The sequence below is a fragment of the Manis pentadactyla genome, chromosome 4 (genome assembly GCF_030020395.1).
Source record: "Manis pentadactyla isolate mManPen7 chromosome 4, mManPen7.hap1, whole genome shotgun sequence".
In the NCBI taxonomy this organism is placed as follows: Eukaryota; Metazoa; Chordata; class Mammalia; order Pholidota; family Manidae; genus Manis; species Manis pentadactyla.
This window is the reverse complement of record NC_080022.1, coordinates 977,740-1,001,110: the sequence shown is the minus strand read 5'-3', so window position 1 is coordinate 1,001,110 and position 23,371 is coordinate 977,740. Positions and strand designations below refer to the sequence as shown.

At 55.5% G+C, this 23,371-nt stretch overlaps 1 protein-coding gene and 1 long non-coding RNA gene across 7 annotated transcripts in view; one reads left to right on the top strand and one right to left on the bottom strand.

Moving 5' to 3' along the window:
• Positions 1-23,371, bottom strand: part of PRKCZ (protein kinase C zeta) — a 103,505-nt gene that overhangs the window by 29,048 nt on the left and 51,086 nt on the right. For 5 of the 6 annotated variants that reach the window (XM_057499620.1, XM_036882634.2, XM_057499619.1 and 2 more), the window contains 4 exons: positions 9,134-9,219; positions 3,880-4,011; positions 2,606-2,687; positions 1,512-1,564 (listed from right to left, as the gene is read on the bottom strand). In XM_057499620.1, the coding sequence (XP_057355603.1) occupies positions 1,512-1,564; positions 2,606-2,687; positions 3,880-4,011; positions 9,134-9,219 (353 nt within the window). Of the gene's footprint in view, positions 1-1,511; positions 1,565-2,605; positions 2,688-3,879; positions 4,012-9,133; positions 9,220-9,458; positions 9,571-23,371 lie in introns of those variants that run through there. The other variant, XM_036882635.2, reaches the window with a different exon arrangement.
• LOC118911027 (uncharacterized) lies at positions 3,992-5,361 on the top strand. The gene is made up of 2 exons (XR_005024317.2): positions 3,992-4,131; positions 4,770-5,361. It is a non-coding gene; the product is annotated as an uncharacterized LOC118911027 (long non-coding RNA).

Here is a 23,371-nt window from a genome sequence, read left to right as displayed (position 1 = left end):
CATCCATGCCAATCCCGACGCCGGCCAGTGAGCCCCCGAGTTCAGAGTCCTGCTCCACCACAGGTCCTGATCCTGTGTCCTGAAGCCCATTCCAGACCCCCACCAGTCAGGAGGAGCAACCGCGGGCTGGAGATGGGGCAGCTGTTGAAGCAAGGTGCTGGAAGCCCAAAGACAGGTTTCCGCAGATCAGGGCCCAGGCCGCCGGCCACAGGTGGGTGGCCCTTCCGTGAGCAACGAGGGAGGCCAGGGGTCTGCCTCCCAGGTGGCCTGATGGCTGACCAGAGCCCACACCCCGGGGCCACTGGGGCTGTGCGCTGGGGGGCGGGCATCAAGCATAACCAGGTGATGTCCGCAAACACCCGCACAAGCCCAGAGCGTGCGTTATCAGAAATATGTAATGAAGAGAAAGAAACACAGCAGCTCTTCCCTCCTGCAGACTATTTGATGCAGAGGTACTTGTGGGGGTTAAGTGCTCCGGACTCATTCCAGACACAGAATGGCCAGGCAGAGAAACCCGGAAGCCCAGAGGGCAGTGTCTGCGGGTCGCTCTGCGAGGTGGCACTGTCCATGCACGGGGGCTGCGGACAGCAGCTGTGGGATCCTGCTCCTCATTCACAGGCCCAGTCTGATGGTGCCTCGTCTGTCACCCAGAGCTGGCCAGAGACATGAGGCCCAACCACACCTCTTGGCCTAAATCTGGAAGAAGAACGCAAAGGGCAGCAGAGGGCTCGCCAGGCCAGGAGGACCAGATGTACTCATTCAGCCTGCATGCCTGCTCTGGCACAGAGCCCCTCAAACCCTTGGAGTCTCCTGAGTAGGAAAAGGGTAAAGGCATCTTTTCTATGTCAATGAGCGACTTCTGGGAATCCCTTCATCCTCCTAAGGAGGGGGGCTGGCTCCGGGGGGTCTAATCAGGTGACTGGAGCCCGGGAACTGTCAGCTTGCCTTTCCTCAAAGTGCACATGGTGGTGGTGTGAGCTCCCTGTACTGATGTGCACAGCCACACTGAGGATGTGAACCGAGGAAAGCGTCCATGAGCCGAGCATGGCTCCAGGTGCTCACACGCTCTCTTCACCCTCACAAAACACTGCCATCATTATCCCAACTTGACAGAAGAGGATCCTGAGGTCGCAAAGGTCTCCCACCCTGCCTGAGACCAGGCCTGCTGCCTGCGCGCAGTCGGCCAGCAACAGCCACATGCCGCCCCATTCTGCATCGCTGTAAGAATCGTACAAGCACCGTGCCCTCGCCTCTGAGGTCTGGCAGGGCTCACGGTCTGTATGCTCACCTAGCCATTCAGATTACTTATGGGCTGAGGATATGAAAGACTCCATGGGACTTTCTCCCTAAATGCATCGCCATGTCCACAAGACCATGCCCTCATTTAAGATGAGCGATAGCTCCCAAATATGTCTAGTTCATATTTAAATTTCCATAACTGCCCCAGAAATGAGCTAATAAACTTCTAAAAAGGACACTGGAAATGCCACTGAGCCATCTGATACACTCACCTCAGAATCATCTTTAATGCTGTCATGTTTTCGGGTTGAAGAAATATAATCAACTAGTGGAGAGAGAAAGAAAACAAGGGTGTTACATGTGTTGTCAGGAATGTGGCCCTGGGCACCAAGACTCCTAGGGACCTTCACTGCTCTGCAGACATGTGGCGGCCCAGGCCAGCAGGGCTCTGCTCAGGGTGAATACATGGAGTGGCCGGATGCAACTCAATGTGAGTCCTAAGGAAATGCAGCTTCCTGGGCCCCACCCAGACCTGCAGCCTGAGATATGCAGGTGAGGCCTGGGAATCCGCATTTGTGACAGGTTTCTCCAGTGATTCAGTGAGGAGCGACCAGTCATAAGGTTTTGGTATCTAGCCTTCCAGTCTTTGCTCATAGAGTATGTGGATGGACAGATGGATGGACGGGTGGGCCCTCATTTGTTGGGGTCTCTTGTATGAGGCGCTATACTGCTTCACGCTCCACGGTCTCACTTCGCGGCTCCCAGGGAATGGAACTCACACTTATCAAGCCTTCTGCGGCTTTCCCACACCCTTGTGATAGCTCGTAGGCTTTGCAAGCTCAGAGCTGGGCCTGGGCCCAACTGGTATTCAGGATCTCTCTGAAAGCTCCCTTGCCATTACAGAGCCTCTCCGACCCCTCCAAAAAAAATCCCGCGAAAACCAAGAGCCGCACACCAGCGTGCCGTGGGCACAGCGGCCACCCAGAGGGCCTTCCCACGGGGTGGGGGGTCATGGGTCTGCACAGCAGCCGACTGTGGGAGATGCCTGGCTGTGGTGGCCACACACTAAATGCCTCCTAGAAATCCCAAAGTTGGCACAGAGGGGAAGTGCCCACCCTGGACTCCCACAGCAGCAACTCACGGAGATGGGGCAGCCAGGGACGGCCACCCACCCCACCTGGGGCCAAGGGAAGGCCCGGACAGCACCCCAGCCCAAGGGAGGTGGCCATGCTGGCCGGGATTGACCGCTGGAGAGCAGAGGGGATCTAGAAGGGATCCACAGTCAGACAGGGTAGGCAGGCAGGCAGGCAGGCATGCCAGGGCAGGAGGGCCTGGACTGTGCCAGTGGGAAGAAAGCAGCCCCTACTTCCATCGGCCTCCTCCGAAGGAAGGTCCACATCGTCGTCCTTGTCATCTACTGCAGGCTCTTGGGAAGGCATGACCGAATCCTGCCGAGACACGGGGCGTACAACACGACTGGGCATGCATTACAATGCAGCTTCTGGAGGCACCGCGAGGTTTTACACTCACTGCGACACACACCCTAATACCAACTGTACAAACACAGCCGCCACCAGCAGCCAAGGTGCCTGTGAGCCCACAGGCACGGGGACGGCTCAGCCCCCGGGGCATGACCTTCTGGCAGGTGTGTCACAAAATGAGGTGTTTTTACATAATTCTTGGTCATCTCCCCCAACAGCAGCCAGGCAATGCAAGTCCCCTGCCAGCTCTCGGGGTCCCCCGTGGCTGGGGGTGTGACTGCGGCAGCTCTTGGTGGCAGACACCTAGGCTCTGGGCACTGGTGTCCCACAGCCCTGACTGCCTGCACCTTTGGGGCCCGGCCTCATTTCTCAGGCTGACATGGACCTCTGGGGCCTTTACTGTTTGGGCAGCCACGCTGAAAGGACCTCCAGGCGGACAGTGAGCCCGCCCACCCGTCTGCAGAGGACCTCAGGTCCCACGGCTCTGGCACGATCGGCGAGGCCGAATTGGGGCTCTGCCCTTGTCCCGTATGCGGCGACGGCGCATTGCCCCAAGATACACCTTTCCTGCTCACACTGCGAAGGATGCAGTGCGCCAGCCCTCTGGACACGCAGCCACTGTGCCCACGAGGGATTACACACGAGCACAGCCCAGGCTGGAGGCTCAGCGAGAGAGCCTGTCAACACTGCGCAGAGGGGCCGGATGTTCCGAGTCCACAAGCTTGGGCAGGTGGGGAGGGGCACACAGCAGGGGTCTGGTCCTCTGACTTCCACAGCAGCACAGGGCATGAGCCTCTGCACTTCCCCGGAGCTGTGCCATCCTGGGCAGCCCTGCCCGGCCCCCAGGCAGACCCCCACTGCTTTGCGAGACCCCATGTCCTTTCGCTGCACTGGCCACAGTACGCTCTCTGCAGACTACCTCCAGCCCAGAGCAGCATGGTGTCCTGAGGGCCTCCAAGAACACTGGGGCTCGAGGGGCTGGGGCAGAGGGGTCCTGTTCCAGACCACCACCTGGGTCACCACTCGGCAGCCCATGGACCCCCGGGTGGTGGCAGGACCCACCCAGACAGAGGGAGACTGTAGGTACCAAGTTGGCATGGACAGCAGGCTAGAGGCTGCCCCCTGCCCGTGCCCCAGGCCCCGCCGAGCCCACACTCACCATATGCCTTTTGCAGGTCAGTGGGACGAGGACGTGGCAGCGCTTATGGACCAGCAGTTTGCAGTTGATGCACCTGTAGCCCTGCTTTGCGAGACCCCATATCCTTTCGCTGCACTGGCCACAGTAGGCTCTCTGCGGACGAGAAGAGCAGCTGTCAAGCCCGGGCCTGGGGGACCCCCAGAGCCTGTGCTGCATTGGGGGGACCCCGCTAAGCACTGGGGCTCAATGCACCTTCACTGATGTCCTCAAAAGGTAACAGCTGGAGCAAGAGGTGGTCCCTGCCGAGTCCAGCAGCCCCTGCTCTGGGTGAGGGGATAAGGGGAGGCCCTACCAGGCACAGGTGACAAGACCCCTACATGGGCACGGTCCCCCTTGTTCACAGGGCTGGGGGGTGCCACAGCACCCAACAGGCTGTGCGCAGGATGGCCGTGGGGTCCCGTGGGGCCTGTGTGGCCCAGGCTGAGAGGAGCGTCAGGGGAAGCCCATAGCCCAACCCTCACCCAGACATCGCCTCAGATGCTGGCCACGGAGCAGAGGACCTGCCCAGCACTCTGACCTGTCACAATTTTCACATGCTAGAGGTAGTTTGCAATTATCTTGGTTTTTTTTTCAGTATTTTTCAACATTTTAAGTGGTCAGTTTTGTTCTTCATGGCTCTAAACATTTGAAATTAAGGATAGTTATTAGCTTGTTTGGTTTTCCTAATTTTTGAAAGTCACAGATTGTATGAAGACAGAAGCGCTCAGCAGGCCGCTCGCCGTGAGCGGCACCTCCGGTCATGCGGCGCCTTTGTGATGCAGCAGACACCAGGGCCTGTCATTGCTTTTTCTGGCCCATCTATGTGTCCTGGCCTCTTTTGCCATTTTTAGCAAATTCCTTTCTTTTGACAGAGCCTCAAATTCCTGCTGAAGAATATAAAACAGAGCCCATGTGAACTGAGCTCTTGCAGGAAAATGGTGAGGCCCTTCCGTGCGGGCACACGGCCGCACCTGCGGGGCCAGGAGGCCCCGAGCAACCAGGTTCTCACCAGGAAGGAGCTGCGCTTGGAAACCGGGGCCTGAGGGGGCTCACACACCTTGGTTGCGGCAGGATGGCTGGGCAGTGCCCAACACACAGTGGGTGTCCAATAAATGTTTGCTCAGGGCAAGTAAACACACACACACACATTTTTAACTTTTAACTTTGCTAACAGGAGAAAGAATTTGTTCCAGGTCATCCACATTGCCTGAACTGTCCCTCCCGCAAGGAGTCACTTGGGTCATGGGGCGCCACCGGGAAGGGCCTGAAGCACAGTGGGGGGCAGCAAGGGCCAGATGAGGGGGTAGCTCCCCAAGACCTCTGACTCTGGCCAAGCTAGTTTAATACCCACACTGGTACTTTCACCCAAGTGGGGCTACAGATGAACGCTAGACTCAGAATTCAAAGGACCTTCAGCTTTTTATTTTTATGCTTTTACTGGAATAAAGTTGATACATAAGACCGGTTTCAGATGTACAACATAGTAACTCGATAACTACATACACTGTTACATGCTTGTCGTAGTAAATGTAGTGCGTCACGCCAAGGTACGACAATATTATCAGTCATATTCTCTATGTCGTTCTTCTATTCCTATGACTAACTTGTTTTTGCAGTTTGGACCTTTTATCCCCTTCACCTATTTCACTCATTCCTCCACCCCTTTCCTTATGGTAACCAATAGTCTGCTGTCCATATTTATGGGTCTGTTTCTTTTTTGTATGTTTTGTTTCTTAAGATTTTACATATAAGTGAAATCATATGGCATTTGTCTTTCTACACCTGACTTACTTCACTGAGCCTACTACCCTCCAAATTCATCCATGTTGTTGCAAATGGCAAGGTTTCCTTCTTTTTTTATGGCTGAATAATACTCCATTATGTATCTGTACCACCTCTTTGTTACCCATTTCTCAATGGGCACTTGGGTTGGTTCCATCTCTCTGTTGTTGTAAATAATGCAGCAATGCACATAGGTGTGCATGTGAGGACCTTCAACTCTGAAAATGAGTTTTCACCTTCTTGTGCGTGCCCGGCCTTGTCAAACACCAGTTACCACTTACGAAACCATTTTAAAAAATTCATGTTTCCTACATACCAAGCTGACCGAGTCTCGCTTTCCCTAAGTCACCACCCCACACCGTAATCTGCAACACCCGGACCACATGGGCAAAGCCCCAGCCACCTGGCACCTTCACAAGCTAACAGAAACTCCGTGCGTAGATGCTCTTACCAGGTGCCAGGCCGGCTGCCGAGCAGCGGCAGTGTGAGCCAGCCGGGTGTGGGTACCACCCACCTGGAGTCCACCTGCCACCACCCCACCAAAGGCTCCTCATCGAAAACCTACATTTGAATTGTTGACATTTCAGTAAAACAAAACCTAAACCCTAAGCTTCTAGTCTCAGAAATTCACATGAATAAATTAATCAATGGGGTAAAGGCATGTTTGGGTCTCCTGTATGTGGCCAAACTGGGTCCTTGCTCCTGTTCCCAATCATCCATTTTACTTTCTAATCACCCTAAACACACCCAGTCCAGGCCTCTGCTGCTCCTGCTGGGGCCGCCCTGCCTCCCGTGAGCTCAGGTGTGCTGCTCGCGTACCCGGGGGAGGGGGGGGGCCTGCCCTGGGCTGACGAGAAAGTGCCCACCGGCCACCTGGGGGTGCTGCGGGGCTGGGTGGCTCGGGTGCGAGCGTGGGCCCAGCCAGAGGCTACAAATTCCCAGGAGGTGTTTGTCCCTCCTCTTCACACAAGGAGTAGGGGCGGTCTTGTGCACCTGGTGGGGGGCCTCGTTCCTCCTCCATCCTCCGAATCCTGCCTCAGGCCAGTGTGGGCCACGGTGTGGAGGGCGGGCCCTAAACCCGCTCCCATCACAGCCTCGCTGGGACTCCTCCTCTGCTCCAGGCTGGGGGCTGAATGTGGCCACGGCCTGTTTCTATAACTGAAGTTTGCTGGAACACTGCCTCGTGTCACCTGTTACCTGCGGCTGCAGCAGAGACCTCGTGGCCCAGAGTCTAAAATGTTAACTCTCTGGCCCTTTACAGGGAGCTCATGCTGTCCCCTGTTCCAGCTGCTTGGGCCAAGAAGTTCGGGAGGAATGCCTGACTGGCAGTGCCACCCCTGGGCAGCGTCCTCAGAACTGCCTCCCGGACCCCCAGGGACCCAAGTGTGCAATCGCTCCTTGTCCGCCTATCATAAAGGGGTGACCGCTCCCTCCACGGGCCCTGCAGCATGAGAGGCCTGGGTGCCACCAGGAGGCGCCTCGCAACCCCAGGCCAGGTGGGGTCGTTCATTACACAGCGAAGGACTGAGTTCAGATACTGTCCCCACGTTTACTTGTTTAATAGCACCGAGCTGCTGTTCCATAAGCAAAGCTCTGAATGACTGATTTCTTTGGCACAGACATGTGGGGGGCTCATGACGGAGCACTCAGAGCCCCTGGCCAGGCATTTCCCAATTGCTCTCCAGGAGGCAGGGCCCATGTCTACACCCCCAGGGAGTGGGCAGTGCCCATCGCCATGCACAGGAACACGGAGCCCTGGGGCTCTGCAAGTCCCCGACGCAGACAGGCAGAATGTCCTGCGTGTCCCTGACCATCGGTGACGGCGATGCTACTGACCTGTGAACAATCACAGCTCTTACTTGGTTCCCTGTCACGTCCTCGCCCACCTTCAGACTCTCAGCATTTACTAAACAGCCGGCTCGGGGATATCCTCATACTCAGCACACACCCTGTTCTGCTCTCTTACTGTAGGTTTTATCTGCTACATTTTCCCTGCATGTTTTCTGCATTTCATTTGTGTGGAAACCCCAGAAGCCTGATCTGTCTGTGGGCCCAGTCTGAAGGGCCACTCCTCTTGGTTTCTGTGTGTTCAGCAGCAAGACAGGGTCCATCCTGTCCCCCTGGGGGCTCACCACCAAACCCATGGGAGCCAGCCCCAAAGTAGGACAAGGTCTGAGCGCTGCCCGGCTCTGCCCACTGGCTGAGCAGCGCCCGGTGCTCACCGTCCTCCACGGCTTCTGGCCCTGTGATGCCCAGCCTCCCTGAGGCACTGGACATTCTGCAGACCCCGGGTCCTCCCTCCATCCTTCCTGGTCCCCAACGCAGTGCCCCAGGTCTGCCTGATGATTTTCCCCCTGTCATTACCTATAATAAACGACAAGCCTGAGCTTAGTGTGTATCCACTATGTGCCAGGGGTGGGGCCAAGGCCTGAGCAGGCAGAGGCCCTGTGCCCCAAGCAGGACGCCCAGTAGGAAACACCCACACAGCTGTGAGGGACATCAGGGGCACACGTGAGGGGTGGGCACAGAGAAGGGGCTGCCAGGTGGACATTTGGGTCAAGACAGAAAGCGAGGGGGCATGGGCTCTGAGGATGCAGAGTGCTCAGCATGTGCAAAGGCCCTCAGGCAAGCTGCGCAGCTGCCCTAGCTGGGGGAATGGGGCCCCCAAGTTCATGCCCACCCCGACCTCAGACTGTGACCTTACTTGGGAAAGAATCTTTGTAGATGTGCTTGGTCAAGTTAAAACAAAGCCACTCATGGCTGGTGTCCTTACAAGAGAAATGCCACAGGGAGGCCAGAGGCCAGAGCAGAGCAGGAGAGCTGCAGCCCCATCCTGTGCCCCAGCAACCCCCAGAAGCTGGAGAGACGCCGGGACAGGCCCTTCCCAGAGCCAAGGAGGGAGCACTGCCCTGTGGCGCTGGCTGTGGACCCCAGCCTCCAGGAGGCAAGAATGGCCTTGTGTTCTGAGCCCCCAGTGAGGTGCTCTGCTCCCGCAGCCCTAGGGCACCCTGGTCCCTGGCCCCTGAGTGACCTCCCCTTCTCTCGTGTAACGGAACAATTACAAAGCCATGTTGTTTCTCAAGAATATAAAAGCACCATCGAGAGAAACCATGGAAATGAGCTGCAGTGCCCCCTGGAACAGGCCAGGCAGCGGGCGCACAGGAGACCCTTGCAGCCACCAGGGAATGCCGCGTACAGTACACATGCTTCAGCAGTCAGCCACCACCCCCGCCCCCTCTTCTGATCGCAAGCTGGCCAGGGCCTCCGAGGGGCCCAGGACACACACACTGCAGCCGGCATCCGTGGAAAGGGGAGCCCCCACGAGCTAGGAAGCCTGAACAGGCTCTTGGTCGCCAGGAACGATGCCTCTGGGGGGCTCGGCGGCCCTCGGCTGTGTGCTGGCGGTGCAGCCGCTCATGGCAGCGGGGGGTGGGGGGTGGCGGGTGGCACTCACCCTGTTAAAGCGCTTGGCTTGGAAGAGATGGCCGTTGGCCCGGTACAGCTTCCTCCATCTTCTGGCTCCACGGCGGTAGATGGACTCTGGAAAGACGTGAAAAAGGTGTGAAACGGCACCGCGGCCACCAGCCCCCTGCACCCGTGGCACCACACACGTGGGACAGGCTGTGCGCCGAGGCGGCGGGGCCTCAGCAGCAGCACTGGAGCGACAGCACCAGCAGCCGCGAGGGTCAGGCAGCAAACCCTCCAAGGCGCCCAGGTTGGACGGCTGCGGCCGTGGGGCTGGCCAGCACCACCCACCCGAGCTTCCCCGCCGGACTGACCTCGGGGCAGACGTAAAGCTAGATGGACTGAGCACTGGGGCTGAGTCGCGAGGCACCAGGCGTGTGGCTTCCCGGCCACGTTCAGTGGCGCTGGCATGGACGGGACCCCACTGACGGAGGCCGGGGCTGCGCGCCTGACTACAACTGTGGGTTTTACTCTTCCTTGAAAATGCTCCTAACTTTGCTCCCTCAGAACACTTTGAAATGAACGTATGTGAAAACAAAATACTCAGGACACAATGGAAGCCTTGTGCTTTTACAAAGTTCCAACTTTCATGAGCGTCACGGCCGTGCCACACATATGCTAATGTGGAAATTGTAACGGAATGTTTTTAAAACAAGCAAATTACCAGCTCTGGCTGGAACCTGCTGAAATCAGGTCACGGCAATTGCAAACCCTGCTTCTCTCCCTCTCTAAGTGGGAGACTGAGTGAGAAACCATGCCTGGATCCCTCGGGGAGCGGGAGCCCCCCACGGGCAGACAGCTGGGCTTGGCAGAGGCCCAAGTGCCGCCTGGCGACCCCTCCGGTTCCCTGCCACAGAATCTAGCCCACGAGAGCACAGCCAGGGAGTCCCTCCTGCTCCACCACCCGGGAGCTCACGCCTGGGCCTCAGGCCAGGGGTCCGTGGAGCCAAGACCACCGGGAGTACAGTGCTCAGTGCGCTGGCCCTCGGCTCCTGGTTCTGAGGAGTCCCTGGTGGCCCCACGGGGCCCTTCCAGTCCACCTGGCTTGATGTGGGGGAAGCCTGGCCTGTGGTGGGTCCCTGCTAACGTCCACAGGACTGACTGTCCCCTGTGTGGCCGTCACGCGCTCCCTGGCTATGCCTCAATGAGAAACGGCACCAAGTGACAGACACAAACGGGGGACCCAGGGGTCCGGGGGGGCCGAGCCGGTCCAGCGGGGACACACAAGTGCCGAGGCTCCAGCTGTTTCCTGTGCCCGGCAAACATGCCACGACGTCTAAAAACACGCCCATCTGGATGACCTTCAGATTTGATTAAATAGTCAAATATTCAAAGGCATCCTAGCAGGGGCCACGGAGCCTCAGGGGGCCCGCAGCAGGTTGGGCCAAGCCTCGGAGGGGACAGGACAGAGCGCCCGTGTGACCCCCGCGGTGTGGAGCACGAGGGCAGTGTGCACACACACGGCCCATTACGCACGGCAAGGAGACCAGCCCCAGCGTGGTGGACCGGGCATCTGTGCCCTCCAGGTCCATGTGAAGGTTCTAGCCCTTTGTGGCTGTATTTGGAGGCGGGGGTCTCTGAAGAAGTCATCAGGGTCACGGTGGGGTCTGGGTGGCCTGCTTGATGCGATGCGTCCTCACAGGAGGAGACGCCAGCGCTCTCCTCACGTGCCGCCCAGTGGGAAGGCGCTGTCTGCAGATGGTGGGGAGGGGCGCCCTCGCCAGGACCAGATGCTGAGGGCACCCTGACCGGGTTCCAGCTGCCAGAACCGCCAGAGTGAGTACCTGCGGCTTCAGCCCCCGGCTGGGAGGGTGGCCCAAGCAGACACCTGCTGCTCTACACACGCCAGTCTGTGCCCTCAAGAAACAAGGACTGAGACACGAGAACAGAACGGCAACAGTTTAGAAGGAAACATTGGAGAAGATTGCATAACCCGAGGGGAGAAAGGCTCCAAAGACATCAAAGCCAAACGGAGGAGGGAGCCCGTCCGTGTCGACGCAGGCCAAGTCCACACCGAAGCCACGCAGGCGAGACCAGTGGTCTCAGTGACCAGCACGCGCACGGGGCAGGTGTGACAAGCCTGGATGCAGGAGCTGCCACAGGCTGACATGGAAAAAGCAGCAGAAACATGAGCAACAGACAAGAACACGCGTTTAACAGGAGAGAGAGTGAGAGAGATGGAAGCCCAGGCCCGAGGTGGCCGGAGGGACGCCCAGAGTCACGGCAGGATCAGCCCCATTCACCCCTCCTAGGCCCAGATGCTGCCAAGGATGCGGAGCGGCTAAATCAGCACCAAAAACCTCCTTGGGAGGGGCTTCTGCCTCCCCCGTGACCCGGCTGCCGTGCCACTCCCAGCTCCAGCCCGAGAGGGGCCGTCACACAAGGCTGTGGACGTCCAGGGGCATCCGATGGAGCTGAGGCCCCATGGCAGGACGGAAAACGGTCCATGGCAGGTGTGTGACCACACAGCACAACATCCGTCAGCTGGCAGCCCACGTCCGCCACGCTCAGCAGCACACGCAGCTTAGAGAGTCCAATCAGATTGAACACCAATATAAACTGATAGATCAATACACAGAAGCAGCTGACATGACACCGCTGTTGTGAAACTAAGAAATAAACTGAGCAGACAGAGCTCTGTGTTAGTGTAGAGTGTCACAGGTGGAAATCGTGCCGAGTGAAAGACCAACAGCCAGTCCAGGACAGTGGCCACCTCTGGGGACAGTGCCCCAGGGCAGGTGTGTGGCTGAACATATACCCCAGGGCTGCCAAGGACACGTGTGTGCACATGGAATGCTTTATAACATGTATGTGAATTCCACGTTCTCGGGGGCATGAAAAGCTCCAGCAGACATAGGTGCGGTTGTAAAACCCTGAGGGGCCCAGAGGGGCAACAAGGACAGTCACACATTCATCTCACACCCCGATGCAGGCTCAATGCAGACAGTCCCACCTCATTTTTTAAGTGTTATGGATTCATAACAGCAACAGACTCACAGACTCCAAGAAGGGACTAGCGGTTACCAAAGGGGAGGGAGAGGGGAATGAGGGGTATTATAATTGGTGCACATGGTGTGGGGGTGGTCACAGGGAAGACAGTGCAGCACAGAGAAGACAAGTAGTGACTCTGTGGCATCTTACTACCCTGATGGACAGTGACCTCAATGGGGTGTGGGGGGACTTAATAATATGGGTGAAGGTAGTAACCACAATATTTTCATGTGAAACCTTCATAAGAGTGTATATCAATGATACCTTAAAAAAAGTGTTAAGGATTCATTTCTAACTTTTTTTGGGGGGTGCAGGGCAGGCACTGACTTATCTCAAATGAAGCACATCTGGTTTGAAAGAAGAAACAGCTGTACATGCGCGCCCACTGCCAAGCCTGGGGGAGGCGCGTGCCCCACACTGCAGGCTGCACCCCAGGCAGGACACGGGCCAGAGCAGCCGCTCTGGGGGCTGTCGGGCAGAGGCGATGCTGTTTCCAGCAATAGGGGTGCTGCAAACGTGGGAGGAAGGGAAGCAGGGATCAAGGCGGGAGTGCAGGCTGGGAGGGGAGGCAGCACCCCGGAAGGGGCAGTGCATGCGAGCTGCCCGCAGGACGGCCCCTGGGGTCGGGCAGAAGTACCTGCATGCTGCTGTCTGTGTCTGCAGACTGAGTCTGGCTCAGGATGGGGTGCCTCATGGCACTGGCAGAATGTGATGGTCAGTTTTATGTATCCGCTGGGCTGGGCCATGGTGCTGATCCGCGGTCAAACCTTGCTCTGGACAGTTCTGTGAGGGCGTTTTCAGAGGAGGTAACGCTTAAATCAGAGGAACCTGAGTGAGGCAGACAGCCTTCCAGGCTGCACGGCCACCTCCAATCAGCTGAAGCCTGAACAACAAGAAGCCAACATACCCGGCATGGGACTCGGCAGTGGACGGCCCTGGACCTGGACTGCGGCGTCAGCTACTCCTGGGTGTTTGGCCTGCCGGCCCACCCTGCAGATTCTGGACCCGTCTGTCTCTGTAACTGTGAGTGCCAATTCTTTATAGTACAGGCGGGCTTTGTGGATATTGTGTACTTCACAAACCGAGGCACACTGACCAAGTGTATGGGCCATTTTCCCAACAGCATCGCTCCCTTTGTCTGAGTCACATTTCATCAATTCTCACCGTATTTCCAACTTTCCTCCATTGTTATGGTGATCTGTGGTCAGTGATCTCTGCTGTCATCAATCATTTTGGGGTGCCATGAACTGCACACACATTTAAGACGGTGAATTTAATCGACAGATGTGTGTGGCCTGATTGGCCTCCACTGGCCACTCCCCCACCTCCCTCTCCTGGGGCCTCCCTATTCCCTGAGACTCAACACTGACACGAGACCAATTATAACCTTGCAACGGCCTCTAAGTGCTCAAGTGACAGGCAGGGTCACACGTCCTTTAAATCAAAAGCTGCAGATGCTTAAGCTCGGTGGGGAAGGTGAGTCAAAAGCCAAGACAGGCCAGAAGCCGGGCCTCCTGTGCCGGCCGGCCAGGGTGTGAAGCAAGGAAAAGCCCCGGACTGAGACTGAAAGCGCCCCTCCAGCGACCGCACGAGCGATGAGAATGGGGAACAGCCTCACTGCTGACGTGAGACGGGGGGCTGGACGGCAGATCACGGCAGCCCAGCATCCCCCCAGGCCAGAGCCCGGTCCAGGGCAAGGCCCCGACTCTCTCCAATCCTATGAGGCTGGGAGGGGAGGAGGCTGTGGAAGAAAAGCTGGAAGCCGGGAAAGGCGGTTTCAGGAGGTGCGAGGAAAGAAGCATCTCCACAACCTAACAGTGCAGGTGAAGCCGCAGGTGCTGATGGAGACGCTGCAGGAAGTCATCCAGACCTGGCTGAGATCACTCAAGAAGGCGGCTGCACCGAACCACAGGTTTTCCATGTACGTCAGACAGCCTCATATTGGAAGAAGACGCCCCCTAGGGCTTTCCTAGCCGGAGTTGGAAGTCAGTGTCTGGCTTCAGAGCGGCCGAGGGCAGGCTGACTCCCTCGTGAGGGGCTGATGCAGCTGGTGGCTTTAAGCTGAAGCCAGCGCTCACTTGCTTTTCCAAAAATCCCCGGGCCCTTAAGGATTTTGCTAAATCTACTCCGCCCCCGCTCTCGAAATGGAACAACGAAGCCTGGATGGCAGCACGTCTGTTTACCACATGGTTCACTGAGTATTCTAAGCCCGCTGTTGAGACCTACTGCCCAGGAAGATTCGTTTCAGAATATCAGTGCTCACCGACGAGGCACCTGGTCACCAGGAGCTCCGATCACGACGGACGAGATTCGTGTGGCTGTCCCGCCTGCTGGCCCAACATCCATCCTGCAGCCCACGGGCCAGGGAATCATTCTGACTTTCAAGTCTTACTATTAAGAAATACACTCTGCAAGGGTATAGCTGCCATAGACAGTGATTCCTCTGGTGCACCTGGGCAGAGTCAATGGAAAACCTCCCGGAAAGGATCCACCATTCCAGGTGCCATTAAGAGCATTCGTGTTTCCCAGGAACGGGTCTAAATAACAATATTCACAGGAGTTTGGAAGTTGATTCCGGCCCTCGCGGCTGACTTTGAGGGGCTCAGGGCTCAGTGGAGGGAGTGACTGCAGATGTGGTGGAAACAGCACGAGAACTAGTCAGCAGTGGGGCCTGGAGATGGGGCTGAACTGCTGCATCTCGTGGTTAACATCTGCACAGGTGAGGAGCCGCGTCTTAGGGAAGAGCAAGGTGACTTCTTGAATGCATCTGCTCCTGGTGAAGACGCTGTGCAGATTGCTGAAATGGCTACGAAGGACTAAGATTATCCCACGAGCTCAGTTGATGAAGCAGTGGGCAGGGTGTGGGGAGGGAGCCAATCTGGAGAGAGTTCCCCTGCGGGTAAACGTGACCAGACAGCATCGCACGCGACAGAGAAGTCGCTGTGAAGGGAGGCGTCCACGAACGCAGCAAATTTCATTGTTGAATATTTCTAAGAAATGGCACAGCCACACCGGCACCACCACCCACAGCAGTTGGTGGCCATCAGCGGGGAGAGGCAAGACCCTCCCCCGGCAGAAGGGTCATGGCTCCCTGAAAGCTCAGACGGTCATTTTCAAAAGTATTTTGAAAATAAGGTATGTTACATTGTTTTTGTAGACATAGCACTATTACACATTTAACAGACTGCAGTACGGTGTCATCATAACTTTTTTATGGGTTGGGAAACCAAAAACTCATTTATTGCGATATTCCTGTTATTGCGGTGGTTTGGAACCGAGCCTGCGGCCCCTCCCGAGGTGCACCTGCACCCTCCTCTCTGCACACACAGCCCGTGGTTCTGGTCCTCCAAACTGCAACGCACAGGCTCTCTCAGGCGATCTGCCTCCCCGCTGCCGCCACCCCACGCTGGTTCCAGACGTGTTTTCAGAGCCCCAGCAGCGCGGACCCCTTGGCATCATCTCAGCCGAGGGCGGGGAGCTCCAGGCAACCGGTCTGCGTCACTGCCTGGAGAGCAGAGGCCAGGCGGGGCATGAGGAGCCACAGGGCAGGAGAGCACCCCTCACGTAAAGAAAAGGTTTTACTCTGAATTAATTCCAGATTTACAGAAAGTCACAAGACAGGACGAGAATGCCCAAGTAACCTGCGTGCAGCCCCCTCACCTTAACATCAGACTCACAGGCCTCGGCCGAGATCACCACGGGGGCTGCCGCCCAACTCCTGGGTGAACTGCTGCCCTCCTCAGCTCTCTCTTTTTTAAACAACTTGATGTTTTAGGACAGTTTCAGGGTCATGGAAAAACCGAGGTAGTTCACAGTCCCCAGAGACGCCAAACTTCAGCTTCCCTGCGGTCAGTACCGTACGGGTGTCCCGGCTGCCCAACCAGTACGGGCACGTTGCCAAGTGAGGCAGACACTCCACTCCACCTCCTCAGCTCTCCCCTGTGTCCTCGGCCTGATGCCTCCGGACCCCACTGCCTCCGTCTGTGGGCTTCACTTGCTCCTCCTCCGAGCTGTGCCATTTCTCAGATGCCTCTGATTTGACGGCCTTTCGTCTTGAAGAGGTGGAGTGGGGTGGGGGGTCCCCAGGGGTTGCCAGGTGTCTCATGGCCAGGCCAGCGTCACCGCCCCTCGACTTCTCAGTCAACTGAGCACGTTCTTTGAAAAGTCCATGTAAGCCCCCAGAACTTTAAAACTTTGGACCCTTTACTGGATGGTTCCCCAGTGTTGGGGCTGCCCTGGACGTGGGTGGACGCTGCCCCCTGGTTCCCAGCCCCTGAGCCCGGAGGTGACCACCGAGGTCTTGGGGACCTGGCTGTCCCCACCCACCCCTTGCCAGGGCCATCAGCTCCGACAAGTCATATTTTCAGAATTTGGGTTTCTGCCCAGAAAGTTACAGCCCCCATTCCTTCACAACCGGACCACACCTGTGTGGCACTCTGGGCAGGACCTCTGGGTGCCCACCTTCCCACGTCCCCTGGTCTCCGTCCCACAGATGCACGAGGCCTCCTGGTGAGCAGGGACTGGCCTGCACCCCGGTGGGTCACACGGGTCCACACAGCCGCGGGAGTCAAGGTGTGCCCACTGTGGCCTCGGGCACAGCTCAGCGCCTCCTTGGGGCCTGAGCCCTGCACGCAGCCCCAGCATGCGGCCCCCGCCCCACAGCCTCCTCCACCCTCCCAGCAGCTCTTCGCAGCCTTTGAAATCCTATAATTAGGGAGGCTGCGGGGAATTTTAACGAGCTCAGTTTCCATGGCAATCTAGCATCCTAAGGGCCTGACAAGGCGCAGAAATCCAGTTTATAACCTGGCTCGGGGCAGACCCACGTCCCCCAGCCCAGCCACTTCCAAGCAGGTGAGGATGGCCTGAGGGGCCTCTCGCGGCAGACCGGCCACCTGCCTGCTCCACCAAAAGCCTCCAGCTTCCAGCCGCACGCGACCTTCTAGAAGAGGAGCTTAGGGTCTCAGGTGGGGCAGTGGCCTGGCAGCCACGCTGGCTGGGGGTCCTGAGGGACAATGGAGAGAGGGGATGGACACCATCACAGGAAGCCCACTGGGAGCCACATGGCTTGTCTGCATTCATTCAGGGGCTGGCGTCCACTGGCATGGGGACGGGCTCATGGCCACAGCCCGCCGGGTGCTTCCAGAGGCTGTGCACAAATTGTTTGCTCCTCTGGCCCCACCGGTTGCAGGCCGCCAGGTGGATACCCTGGCAGGGGGCCCCTCCCCACGGAGGGCCTTTCCTGCAGAGCCACACACACCCTCCACTCTCACCCCCACCTGCTCCCCGGCTGGCAGGCAATCAGCGGTCTGGGCTCCCAGCAGTGAAGACACGGCAGAGCAGGCAGAGAGGTGGCCCTGCTCTGCCCCACACATGCTTAGCGCACAGGGAATGGGTGTTTGCAGCTGCATGCACACACACACACACAATCTATGCAAATACAGGAAAGACGACACGGCCTCCACAGCCGAGGGCTGAGTTCTGCCCACCTCCCCCAGGCCTCCCCTGCCCGCCTGTCCACAGATGTCAGTCTGCACCCTTGGTGGACCCTGGGGACACAGCAGGAATGAGGACAGGAAGTGGACATGGGCAGCTGACAGCAATAACTGTGACAATATCTAAACTGTCACACTAGAGAAAAGAACAAGTTAGGTGGAGAAGGGACTCAAGGAAAGAACGGCTTGTTCCTCTACCCTGGGTGTCCTCACTGGGAGCACCCTGGCTCTGAGCACTTCCAAGCCACATGGTCCACCTGCCCCTCCACACGTGGTCCTGACATTTCCCCCCAATCTTGGCATTACTGGGGTGAGGGGGAGCACCCGGTTCTAAATCAATCAGAGAAGGGTGACCCCCAGGGATGTCACTGGTCTAGGGCAGTCATGGGACTGAAATGGCCCAGTCAGGCTGCAGGTGTGCCCCCAGGCTGGACGTGCCCTCTCCGGAGAGGGAGCAGGGGCCCAGGGCCCAGTCACTGCGGGCTGGGCAGGGCTGGCCCAGGAGCACTGCCCATATGCTGAGGCTGGCCACAGGAAGACACAGGCCTGGGCCAAGCTCAGCCAGACCCACCCCAGGGCTGCCTCTGGACACGCTCCATGGGGCACCACATGGGGCGAGCTGCCGTCGGCTGTGGCCAGAGCCCTGGGATCTGGGCTAAACCACGAGGCTGTGCCTGCCCGCACTCTGGTTTTGGTGTGGGAAGCGGTCAGAGGCCACACAACAGGGCCTTCTCCACCCGGGAAGGGGAGGAACCAGCGTGGCCCTCAGCCTCCATGTGACAAGGACACGCAGCGTGAAGGCCGCACTGGGAGGCCGGCCTGCCGACGTCCCCAGCACAACAGCCACGTGCCGGCCTGGCTGGCACTCAGCACCTCTCACAGAGCGTACCTGCCAGACACCCTCCCCAGAGGCTGAACCGGGCGTCCAAGATGGGCTCCATGGGGCCACTCACACCAAAGACAGGAAACCAGGCTGTCGTGACCAGGAGAGGGGCTGCTGGGTTGCAGGCTCGCTGCCAGACAGTGGGGGGTCGGGAAGCACCTGGCTGCGGGAAGCCACTGTGGGTGTCCCACCAGAGGGCAAGGCCTCCCCACGAGGCCACGTGGGCCCCTGCTGACACGCCTATGCAAACCCACATTTGGCCCCTTACAAGTGATCTGATTCACTCACAAAGAATCCTGGAGAGGGGCTGCTGGGGCCAGGATGGGTCCGAGGATCAGTTTACTGACTGGTTAGAAGGGGCTTCATTTAAGAAAGGTGTTCCACATCAGGGACTGCCTCAAGAGCCAGGACCTGCTGGCAGGGGTGCAGCAAGCACACAACCTTGGGGTCCGATGGCCTCAGCCAACAAGCCCAGAGGGGCTGTCTGGCCAGCACGGGCTGCCCTTTACCCGGAGCGCATTCCCCTAGAGAGCAGGCGGGGGCGACACACAGGTGCGGCCTCTGGGCTCCCGGGACGCATAGGCCTTCCAGCAGCTCCTCAGCGCTGTCCCTTTGCCCTCAAATACCACCAGGAACCATTAAGAAAACTGATCTAACAGGTGTTTTGAGGGGAGGAGTTACAGTTAACAGTTCACCTATCTAGTAATTTTTATCACGAAGATACTAATTTGTCATGACACCCATTAAGGACATGGATGACCAATATTTCACAAAGATCTATGGGAAAATGCACACCAATGTCCAAGTAATCTGTTGCAAATAAATTCACACTGCATGCAACTCATTCTACGTACACATTTTCCCTTACAGATTCACGGAAACAGTTTTTTTGAATGCTCTGAGCTGCTCAGTTCCCCCCGGGCAGCAGGACCAGCTCCTCTCCCACAGAGGGAGGCCAGCACCCGTGGCCCACAGTGCCAGCGAAGGAGGAACAGCTCAGAGCAGGAGAACGTGTGGCGCCCACAGGAGTGGTGCTGGGAACACAGTCCGCGGGGTCAATGATGGACCCAGCATCGTTCACCCCGCTTCCAAGAACAATCAGTGAAACCTGGAAAATGGCAAAAACCAGATTTGGGAGTACAGACCTGACAAGCAAGCAGAGTGTGAGGCGACGCTGGCGAGGAGTGATGCGTCCCCATGTGTCCTCAGGGCGCGTGCTGGTCCTTTGGAGGCCCAAGTCCGTGGGTGTCCAGCTGGGGATAAGCGCTGGGGCTCAGGGTGGCGGGGCGACCCAGCCCGGAGGACAATCGGAGACAAGGGGCTGGCAGGGCGCGGTTCTGGCAGAGCCTCTTCCCGGCTGGCAGACGGCCTCCAGCCAGGGCGCTCGCTACCCTTCCCAGGGAGGGCACGGGGCCCATCACGGGACCCCACCCTATGACCTCATCCATCTCCTCCCAAAAGCCTCATCGCCAAACACCTTCACATTTGGGGTTAGGGGTTCAACACAGGAACTCTGGGGGGATACAACCCCGGGCGCAACATTCCACCCCTGCCTCCCAATTCATGTGCTTCCATGCGAAACACATTCACTATGACCCAACAGCCCCTAGAATCCCAACAGCCTCTTAGCTCATTCCAGCCTCAACTCTAAAGCCCAAAGTCTCACCTAAACGTCACTTGAACCAGGTGTGGGACAAACTTGAGAAAAAATTCCTGTCCAGAGGTGACCCTGCAATAGAAACGGGCTATGCACTTCCAAAATACGACGCTGGGACAGGGACGGGGCAGCTGTTCTCACTCCAGGGGGGGAAACAGGAAAGAAGGAAAAGGCGACGGGTCCCAAGAAAGCCCAAAACTCAGCAAGGCAAATGCCGGCAGGTCTAAGGCTCAGGGATGGTCCCCTCTGGGGACGTTGTGCCCTCCAGGCCCCCGGAGTGGCAGGGTCACCCCTGCCCACCAGGCTCTCCTCAGACCCCAGAGAAAAAGGAGAACCAGCCTGAACCCCAGCGTGTCACCTCCCCTTGAGGCGTCTGCTGAACACCGGGCTGCACGAGTCCCGGGCAAGAGGCCGAGGAACTACACAGAAAAGCAGCTGCTGAAAGAAAAAAGAAAAGAAGAGGGAAAAAAGGCAGGTGGGGATTCTGGCTGACACACGGCACTGGGAGACTGAAGCTGGGCCCTGGAATCCCAGCAAGCCCCCCGGCTTCTCCATTTGAGCTCAAAATTGGAAATAGACCAGCTTTAGCTGAATCAAGGTGATTTGTCCACAATCCATCTGCCAGAAAAAATTAAATCCCTTGATGAAGAATATAACGTCATTTAGAGTTCCTACAGTTTTTCAAACACAGTATCTGATATTCACTCAAAAACTACCTGGCAGGCCAAGAAATAGAAGCAAATGACTGAAGAGTCAACAGAAATAGACTCACAACAGGCACACACCTGATCATCTACATTTGCTCTCTTACAACACTAAACTATGTTTTCTACCTTTATCTTGTATCTACCTTCCACTTCAGCATTTTATTAAAAATAATAATAATAAAGAGAGAAATGTGGTATCTACATATAAATCAAGTATAAAAACCAAATGAGTATTCATATTTGAACTGACTGTTTATAGTTCATAATGCATGAGCAAAACCGAAAGTTTCTGTGATGACTGCCCTTGTACTGTTCACCATGTAACTTATTCATTATGTAAGAATTTGTTCTCCATGTAAGAACTTGTTTGTTATGCCTCAGAAGATTGGAGACTGACGAAAATTAGGCTTGGGGTGGATTAATGATTGTGCATTGAGCATTGACTCCCCTATACAGAATTTTATTGTCCTTAACAACCATTTGATCAATAAATATGAGAGATGCCCTCACAACAACAACAACAACAACAACAACAAAAGTACACACCTCCGATTGTAAAATAAATAAGTAACCGGGATGTAATGTATAGCATAAGGAATATAGTCAAAATATTGTAACAACTTGGTATGGTGATAGCTGGTACCTAGAATTATCATGTATATAAATGTTGAATCACTGTGTTGTACACCTGAAACTAATGTAATGTAATACTGTGTGTCAACTACCCTTCAATAAAAAATAATTATCTACAAAAAAAAAAAAAATAAATAAATAAATAAAATAAATAAATAAAAACACCATACACAATATCAGAGGAAAAAAAAAAAAAGAAATAGACTCACAGGTGGTTCGGATATTCAAATACATTTTAAAAGATAGATAAAATGAGACAATCTCACTGCTTAACTGGATCTGTTAAAAAGAATTCTAAAAACCCTAGGATTTTAAAAATTCGAAGTGAAAAAATACAATAACTGAAATGAATAATTCAGGAGATAGATTTAGGAGGTTAGAGAAAACAGGAGATATCAGCAGAAAAGATCAATATCGAGGCACAGAAGGGACAGGAGAGCAGGATGGAAAGAGGTACAGAGAACAGCACATGGGATACAGAAGCCAGGGTGCGGCTGTGGCTCTGGGGAGGAGCGCAGGACGGACAGGGCAGTATCTGAAAAGGTACTGGCTGGTGTTGTCTAAAAGAGATAGAGACATTCTTGCCCCCCACCTAAACAGCTCTACAAACCTCAGGATAAATGCAGCACTTTCCCCTCTCACAAGGCCGCTGAAACAGGGCAAGACCATTTTTAAAGCAGCCAAAGGAAAGAGGGAGGCATTCCCTTGGAGGGAACAGAGGGACAGGGGGCTCTGCCACAGAGACAGCAAAGGCCTGGGGACAGTGGGCTCAGGAGTTCCGGGAACCCTGCTGCCCCCCTAGGCTTCTGCTCCCGAGGAAAACAGCCTCAAAGTAAAGGCGAAAGACACACTTCCACAGACAAAAACCAACTGTCAGCAAATCTGAGCTGAAAGAAACACCTAAGGGAGTGTTTCAGGCAGAAGGCAAATGGTCTCCAGTGAAAGCACAGCTCTGTGGGGAGAGGGCGCGCTGGGGGGGCTGAGGGGTCCATCTTAATAACTACTGAGAACTACGTGGTGACGGTCACCCGTGGGGTTTAAAGTACATGACAACAATAGCATAAAACTGATAGGAACTGAGTAGAACTGAAATGTTGTAAGGTTCTTGCCCTACCTGGGAAATAGAAATACTAATTTAAGGTACATTCTGAGAATGTGTAGCCAGAATATTTTTAAAAATATACTCTTAAGAGTTTACTTAACAAAGTTAATAAAAGGAGGAAGGGATGGAATACTAACATTTGATGAAGCCAAGAACAGAGGCCAAAAGAAAGAACAGATGCGCCAGTTATAAAGCAAATGGTAAAATGAGAGACTTAGATGGGAACATATCGGTATGACGTTAAATGTAAACAGACTAAATCCTTCAGTTAAAAGATATGGATTGTCAGACTAGGTTAAAAACAACAATGAACTTCCACTTAGAAGAGTCATCCAAAATAGGATACAGAAAAGTTGGAAGTAAAAGGATGGAAAATACATACAATATGGACACTAAGTTCCCCTCCCCACAATCACACACATGCACATCCTTGCTGGACAGTTACACTAATATCAAAGGAGACTTAAATGCTAAAAATATTTTTCATCTTGAAGAGCAACATTTCATGACAATAAAATTGTCAACTCAAAAGGATACAATGATCCTAAATTTGTATGAACCTAATCCAACACAAAAAACACATGAAGAAAAACTAACCAAATTTAAAGGAGAAAGACAAATCTCTAGTAACTTAGTATCTATAGAGATTAAAGTTATTTGAAAAGATAATGAAAACATGAACCATGTCAATAAATATGATCTAGACTTTTAAAAATCCTAAAAAACTTATCAATACAAAATCTGAGTAGCTGATTTCTATTT